Source organism: Musca autumnalis, unplaced genomic scaffold (genome assembly GCF_047663935.1).
Source record: "Musca autumnalis isolate F117 unplaced genomic scaffold, ASM4766393v1 scaffold_251, whole genome shotgun sequence".
In the NCBI taxonomy this organism is placed as follows: Eukaryota; Metazoa; Arthropoda; class Insecta; order Diptera; family Muscidae; genus Musca; species Musca autumnalis.
In genome coordinates, this window is record NW_027411813.1 from 9,883 (window position 1) to 18,845 (window position 8,963).

The 8,963-nt window shown below is 41.0% G+C and overlaps 1 protein-coding gene across 1 annotated transcript; it reads left to right on the forward strand.

Moving 5' to 3' along the window:
• Positions 1–6,390: 6,390 nt before the first annotated feature.
• On the forward strand, positions 6,391–8,570 carry LOC141396329 (uncharacterized). Its single transcript, XM_073971703.1, has 2 exons — positions 6,391–8,291; positions 8,351–8,570. The coding sequence occupies exon 1, from the start codon at positions 6,391–6,393 to the stop codon at positions 8,089–8,091; it is 1,701 nt and encodes a 566-aa protein (XP_073827804.1). The 3' UTR covers positions 8,092–8,291; positions 8,351–8,570.
• Positions 8,571–8,963: the final 393 nt, after the last annotated feature.

Here is an 8,963-nt window from a genome sequence, read left to right on the forward strand (position 1 = left end):
CGGTTCTGCCATTCTCCCTTGTCTCGGTGCACTCTTCTGTGCACCCGAACGACCGTTTTTTGAGCTACATTTTAAGCAGTTCGGTTTGTATGTGTTCGGGGCACCACAACCATAGCAGAATATGGTTCTGTCGGAGAGGCAGTCTTGATATCTGTGCCCCGTTTGGTGACAGTTCCAACAATTAAGAGAAAGACCAGAAACCTGTTCCTCAACACTACACTGGGTCACATTCAGTACCTCCTCATTTACCTCGTCCAATTCGGAAATTCTCCTCGAACCAATGTGTGGCTTAGTCGGCATTATGCCATGTTTTCTCCGGACATCCTGCAGGAAAAATTCCCGTTTTCTGCATACGTTTCTCAATTCCTGCAATGATTTAATGCTGACATTCAATAACTCATGTTGAATCTCAGGCTGTAAATTGCGTCGTAGGACTTCTACCAACATGGTCTCCGATAGCGGTTCCTTTAACCGATCCGTCAACTCTACTATTGACTCATAAAAAGCATCAAAACTTTCCCCTCGGTTTTGCTTTCTATCCCGTATTAACTCTCCTATGTCAATGTCCGTCCTTGAGTCGCTATACTGTTGGCGTAAAGCTCTGCACAGGTCCTTCCAAGACACTACCGGCACTGATTTATGGTAGCGCCAAAACCAGTCGGCAGCTTTACCTTCAAACAATGAGCTGGCATTGCGACATAGAAGATCGAAATCCCCCTGCAGTGTCTGAATGGTAAGAGATTTCACTCTATAAATAAAGTTTTCAACCGGCAATCCATTAGGATTCCCAGAAAACTTTAGTTTCCAATTGGTCATAATATGCAGTACTTTGTCTGGCCTTGAAGTAAGATCAGACGAAGTACGACTAATATTTAGTTGGCCCTGATTGCCTGAGTTATTCAACAAATCACGGAAAGCCCTCTCCTCAGCTGTAGGTGAAGACGGACGCGAACGTGCGCCTCCAGCAGCAGGCGAGGCAGGCGGTCCGTTCAAATCTAGACGAGAAAGCCTTGAATCTATATTTGTTTCAACAAGTCTGGAAATTTGATCAGTAAGACCCGAGAGTAACTGTGCCTGCTGAGCAGCAACTATAGACGAAATCATCGCACGCAACTCGACAGAGGAAACGGAAGATACACCATCATTCGATGCTGGTGTCTGCGTTACAGGTGGAACCGGTTGGTTTGGTTGATTATCTGCGGGCTCAGTTGTTGCTACACTCTGAGCCTTAGCCTGCGACCTAGTAGTAGTCCCCGATGGTGTAGCCGGTTCACTAAGAAGCCGTGCGTTGCACACTGGGCAATAAGGACGTAACTTTACACTTTTCGCCAGGCAGGACTTGTGAAATGTGTGGCTGCAATTAGTGCGCACTTGCTGTGTAGTGGATGTGATTATATTAGCACAGGCACCACATGTAGGATGTGTCACACTACCCATCTCCGAGGCTAAATCCTCGGCATCTGGTTGCAGAGCCATTATGATTTTTGAAACTCAAAATCTAAAGAAACCTTTGAGAGGAAACTCGAAACAAAATATTCTAAGAAGAAATAAGGGGGTTAGGTCCTATCACAATGTTTTGACCTATCTTTCCAATATTGACGCAACCAGACCCAGGTATTTCGGTAACTTCGATTAACTATCACGAAACACTTACTGGTCGAATTACTCCACCAGATCAAGCAGTAGCAAGGAAAAACAACAAACGACAATAAAAAATATTACGAATAAAAATTTGTTCCTTGTAGCAATTATTCCCCCACAATATAACTCCAAGTTAGAAGAGCTTTAACAAGTCCAACTATGGTAAATTTTTCAAGCAAATATTATTAACCGAATGTTTACAAAGTCAACTAAAAATGCGCATATATTCTATATATCACAATAAATTAGCAGGGATAACGTTGCAAGGGTTTTGGCAGCAGTAAGAAATAAACAAAAATGACTCCTCACTGCTCCACGAAATAAAACTCCCAAACACGCAAAATCTTTGAATATTTGACAAACAAATACACAATGAAATTATAAAATCGAAAATTTATACTAGAATTTTAAGTGATTGATATTTATTAACAATGACCGATTGACCATTCATCTAATGGAAAATAATAGATTCAGGTGTACCAACAAATCTATAACTTATGAATCTGATTGATTTTACTAACGAAAGCAAAGGCTGGTGTATAAAAGATAAGTCTTTTGACGGAGAAAAATGTAAAGTATAGAGTAAAAAGGTAAATGTTTCACTGTTTGGTATAGAAAAGTCATTCTACACATCCAAACTAATGATAGAGGGTAACATTTTGCAGTAATATATGCATGTGGTTAGATCCAGCACAAGAAATCCAGATACTAAATTCCAATCATGACATATCTCAATACCACAAAAAGTTACTTTAGAGCACAATAGAGAAAGACATCAATAACCATTGGTAGTTAAGGCATTAATTGTAACCTGACCATTAACGAGATCCAACTAGCAACTGTATGTCTCGGAAAGATTAAGTGGAAACAATGAAAATGAAGATTTTTTATAGAAAGTAAGAAGAATTTGGAGCCGAACAAAAGTAGGCATATAGCCAGGTGTTATCAGAATCGTATCCTTAGGAAAAGATATCCTGTTCGGGCCCCACGTTGGGCGCCATTAAAATTATTCTGTAGCATGTAACGTTGCATCATTTGTAGTTGATGGAGTTGTGGAGCATTAATGTACCTGCACGCATTGCCTCCGGCCTTGTGGCTCGTCGGTGGGGGGGTTCTTTTGGCACCAATGCACCTAATACCACTGTGCTACATGAAATTTAATTAAGTTGTTATTATTGCGTGCGAAAAGGTAAACAGTAGAGACGGGGAAAGATATAAAGGAAAAAAAAAACAAGAAGGAAACGGAAATAAGAAAATTATGTTCTGCTGTATGACAGAATACACTACCTACACACAAACAGACCATAGAAGAGAGTAGCAAAACAGAAGGCAGGAAGAGAAAGCATTTAAGAGAAAGTAGGAGAATGTAGAAAATCAAAAGACTTAAGCAACAAGATCACTTTAGTTGCCAACGTTGCCCTCCCAACCTTGGTCAGCACCAGGTAAACATGTCCTGAAATAGATATTCTGGTGAGACCCCAAAGATGACACCAGCCTCTACGATCGAAAGAAAACAATCAGATCATGTTCGAAATTCACTCAGGATTCATAATGAGTTCATGTATATTTAAATGAAAAAGAGAGAACAGTATAAATTCATGCATGCAAAATTATTGCTTAAACCTAAACAAACCATGTTGTGGTAAAGGTATAGGGTAATAAGGTAGATGATAATATTAGCTCTAGGTTTTTATAGTTAAGTATAATAATCATAATATATTCTTACACATTAGCATAAAGATTTTCAGACAGTGTGTGACTGATGACTATCTTCAAGATAATGATCTTAATATATAGTAGATAAGAAATTACTGCATAATCAATATTCACATTGGGTATTAATTATTACAGGTAGCTGAACAAAAAGATGTAATGCAAGTAATGCGTATGACATTGAAATAGGATTGTTTCTTTTTGTAACTGACGGTAGTTATATATGATTAAAATGCAATAATGGAATAGAGTGCATTATAGAATTTTATTGCAAGAGAATCAATAATTTCTAATATGGCGTTTTCACTTCTTTTATCCATATTATTGTGGGTTTTTTCCAAAAAAAAAAAGTGTTCAATAATTAATAGAAAAATTCAGAGTACCATTTGCAATGTGATATAAGGGACAACCCGAAGGAAAAAAAAACAGTGACTAGCTAGCAAATAATTTTCAACATCTGCAGCTGGTAATTAGAATAATAGCAATGAGCAGTGTTTTGAATCTCGTTTCTTTTTTTTTCTTGTCACAGTTTTTTTCCCTTCCTCTCTATTAAAACAAGAAAGTGGTTACCCTTATCGAATGATATCAATATCCACAAGGAAGAGCATAACAAAAGATAACAATAATCAAAACAAAACAATCACTTACTTTTTTATTGATCCCACGACGAAAGCGCTTTCGTAGAGATGATGATTGTGGCTGCGCTGCATTAAGCCTCTGCCATGCTGTAACTGATGTTATTAAATTTGTGATGCTCTCTAATGTAAGATTGCAGATAGTGAGAGATTTTGACTGTGGTTGCTCTGGTAAACTGTTATAAATCTTGCATGCATCTGTATTGGCAAATGGTGTCAGAGTTATGAAATTAACATGATATTAACACCCAAAGTATTAACATTATGTACATTTACCGTCAACATTTGCATGTACAAGCGATCATTTTGTAATTATTAATATGTATGATTGTTTGTACCGTGGTCAAAGAATTTGCAAATGCTAACGGTATCAACCATTCAATCGTTTTTGTTCTTTTTTTTCCTTCTAAAAAAAAAATTCTTCATGCACTTTACTCTTTCATATCAACTCTTTTGCACACTTAATTCAAATTATATTTTTATATTAATAAGTAGGTAATGAAACTTTTAAATTCAGGCACCAATTGAGCCAAGAAGGCAATATAGGACAAATCTTATTTAAAATTTAACACGAATTTGGGTTATGACACTAGCAGTTATTATGCGTTTGTTAATGGCAATTTAGATATGGATGTTATGTCATGCCTTCACTTTTCCAGTTCTTTCTGGATGTTTATTTAAGCACTATACCGTCCTCGATACAATCGTTCCACAAAGCGTTTTCTTCTCAGACCGCTTCGGCTTTAAGTAGTTCCAAAGGACATACCTCACAGGACGACAGCACCGTTTCTTCGCACTACTTTGGACTTAAGGATCTACTCATTCACGGTTATTAAGAGCTCTGTGGCATCTAAAAGGCATTCAAGCGATCATTCTTCAGGAATTTTCCAATTAATACCGGCTTGTAAAGACTGACGATGTTCTCCTCACTTCAACACTGTTTAATTTGATGACCACAGACAACTGAGATAACGTTGTCGCATTAACATAGCAATGAGGCAATCATTACAACGAAAGAGATATCGATGTTTTGTGGTTTATGTTTTGTGTCGTATTCCAATAAAGCTTTTATGATTGAACAGCATCTCCCTCTGCAAAAGCTTTATTCTTAAAGAAGTGCCACACAAACCGATGCACTAACAATATAGAGTTATTCTCTGGTTTGCAGAAAGCAATGATTTTAAAGTGATCTGCACAGTAAAGTGTTCTAAAGAAATCATTGTAAATAAATTATATGCAAATAAACAAGACTTGTCTGATCTTACCCACAGAAGATAATGAAGGGGAAAATGGTTCGCAGAAAATAGTTTGAAATTAGTTTCACGAATTTTGTCAGGAATTCACCACGTATTATCACAAAATTATAATCGTTGCAAATAATGAACGTTTCTGATAACTGGCTTTAAAGGCTTCAGAGGACAAAATGGACGAGTCATTCGAGCTCTTTGCAATTGAAACCTTGAAGATGACCATGAATCAGCCATTTTTCTTCCAGTTAAAAAGGAAAGCCCTTAATCAGAATATAGGAAAAACGTCAACGAGGGGATAGGTAAGTTGTTACCAAAATGAAGAACTTCAAGTGTAGATGGCTCTGAAAATCATGTTAACAATGAAATTAAAGGCATGTAGAGAAAAAAAAAACGGTCAATTTTCAAGTGCAAGCGCTACTACACCCAATACAAAAGTTCACCGGAGATGACTTTCCCAATACAAAAGTTCACCGGAGATGACTTTTCCCATACAAAAGTTCACCGGAGATGACTTTCCCAATACAAAAGTTCACCAGAGATGACTTTCCCAATACAAAAGTTCACCGGAGATGACTTTCCCAATACAAAAGTTCACCGGAGATGACTTTTCCCATACAAAAGTTCACCGGAGATGACTTTCCCAATACAAAAGTTCACCGGAGATGACTTTCCCAATACAAAAGTTCACCGGAGATGACTTTCCCAATACAAAAGTTCACCGGAGATGACTTTCCCCCCCCGCCGGGGATAACAATCTTGGCGCGATGCGGGGGCTTGAAGCCACAATCTGATCATTCAACTTCTTTCAGTGTTGAATTGGCTGGTTGTGACCGACCAAAGGTTATCCACTTTTTCTTATCGCGAACCGACATAATGCACTGAAACCTCACAGAGTATTCTTGGTCTAGCGATATAGATTTGGTAGTGATCTCCTACCAATGTAATTTGGGATCCCCTAACACCGGGGTGTCAAGCGACCACGTGCCCATCGGTGTTCCTCAGGTTTGCAGTAGGGTACCAACTGTATTAGAACGGAGCCTCGTTGATACCTGGGCGCCTCAACGAGTATAGGCTTAGTTGTCAAGTTCTTGCCATGGTAAAGGAGGGCTATGCCATGGTCGACCTCAGTGCCCCCAGTCAATCAATAGCTCATGGATAACAATACAAATAACAATAAACCTTTAAACAAACAAATCACCTTAACTGATGACGACTCGGCTATTCAAAATGATGACGATAATACCTTGACTGGCGAATGTCAGCCTAAGGTTATTAGGACTGTAGTTTCGGGAGGGAACGACATAGGGGTATCGGACCTATCTGAAATCCACGATAGTCTGACAGAGCAAAGTAGGCAACTACTAACCCTTCTTGATAAGACTCTGAATCTGCGACTCAGTCAAGGTAGCTCTCACGCTAACAACATCGAATACGCATCCTCATCGGATGATGAAATGGACGTGACTGTCATTCAAACGTCGTCGGATGGGCATGGGTCTTCGATGTGTAATCCTGTGAGCTCGGACCTCGTGGATCCAACAAAGGAGTATATCGAGAAGGATCCTTCGTCGGCCAAAGCCGATAGACTAGGACTAACCAGGCAAAATGCGGTTGAGGCAGGAGGACCAATGAAAACCACCTCCGACAGCATTCCCGCAACCGCCAGACGCCGTCGTACCGCTGAATCAAAAAGAAGAGGTGGATACAGAAGGTCGCTGAATTTCCTAAGGAAATTTGTAGGCAGGGAACCCTCTTCACTATCGGAAAGGGAGGTGAAACTAATACGGTTGAACCTTAAAACAGTGCAGAAATTCGAGAGAACACACCCCCAGATACCCAAGAAGTCCAGTAGGATTGAAGGAATCCCGCTGCCTTCACTGGGGGAAAGGGCAAACATGGAAGCATCACATACTCCCGCTGGAACGCATAGCGAAGGAGTCAAAGTGTATGCGGCCCCTACGGAATCTAAAAACGAGGACACAGGAAGAACACAGCTAGAGAAGACGGTTGGTCGATCGGACTCAAATAAGGCCTCTGCCAGTAAGGATGAGGAACCGAAAGCTAATCCGCGCCCTCAGCCATCCTCTTCGGCCAAGAGAGCAAGATCAACTGAGGAACCACATCCTTCCTCAAAGAAACCTTCTAGGAGTCTGGCAGGCGAACCCTCTACTTCATCTGTCCATCACTCGAAATCGAAGCCTAAGGAGAACACAATCGCCGGGGCAGCCGAAAAAGCTGGTCCCAGCCACAAAGTGCCCTTTAAAGGTTCGAAGCATGGTGGGAAGATCGCAAATTCAACCTCATCCCGTACCTTGACTCCGGACAGCCTTCGCGTAGCAGTCATAGACAGGGCTGCCCCCGAAGGGCAAATTAGAGAAAGCCGATGGAGACTATTCGAAGAACGCCTGAGAGATATAATCTTCTCGGGAGATGGGGATAGCACCAACACACAATTCGGGAGTGCCACTCTCTACAAAGGTGTTAAGGTTATAAGCTGCGAAAACAAGGAATCGTTAAACTTTCTTGTCTCCACAGTGAATGGCCTTGGCAGTCTTTGGGAGGGTTGCGAGCTCGCGGCAGTGTCAGTGGACGAGATCCCCTGTGGTAGAATCATGTCAGCATGGGTGCCACCGCCCTTAGTGGACCCAGCACGCATCCTGACGATTCTCAAGAAACAGAACCCTAATCTCCAAACCGACAATTGGAGACTCATTAGTTCAAACCCAGACCAGGAGGGCCTGACTATCAGGGTATCAATCGACGCCAGTGGCCAGGGCTATCTACGACAACGTGAGGGAAAATTGCATTTTGGTTCGGGATGGATCAGATTCCGCACCGCTCCAAGGCAGTAGGTAGGCGCAAGCAGCAGCGGCTTTGCATCATGCAGATCAACCTGCATCACTGCAAAGCTGCTGCGGCCGAACTCCTCCTAACCCTCACAAAACACCAAGTTGACATTGCCCTAATCCAGGAACCCTATCTTTATAAGAACAGGGTTGCCGGACTGAATGACAAAAACTATACCACTTTCGCCGCTTCCAATGGAGATAAGGTAAGAACATGTATAGTCGGCAAAAAGAACCTTAACTTACTTCTCCTCTCTAATTTCAGTGGAGGAGACATAACTGCTGTTAGGATGGAAGACCACTCTAAACGAGTCACTATCTTCACATCTATCTACATGCCCTATGAGCACCCTGATCCACCAGGTCAGCATGTTGAACTGCTGTTAAAAGAAATGGGGAGCACAAGCCTCATCATTATGGGATGTGATGCCAATGCTCACCACTTCCACTGGGGTAGCAGCGACACGAATGCAAGGGGTGAGTCCTTATTTGACTTTATATTACAATATAATCTCAGAATATGTAATAGGGGTAACGAAGCTACTTTTCAAAACAGGAACAGGGAGGAAGTCATTGACCTCACCCTTATAAACAAGGATGAATCGATCGTATGTGATTGGAGAGTATCCAACTAGTGTTCCTTCTCCGATCATCGGAAAATACTATTCCACGTCGCTTTAGATGGAATCCATCAAAACCCGCATAGGAACCCCCGGAAAACTAACTGGCACAAATTTACTGAACTTTCTTCTTCAAAACTGGGCATAGTGAAAACTTTATCCTCAGTCAATGAAGTTGAAAAGCAGTAAATCATGTGGCAAGTATTCTGGTGGACAGCTATGAGGCCTCTTGCCCACTTACTTATCCAGGTAAGAGAT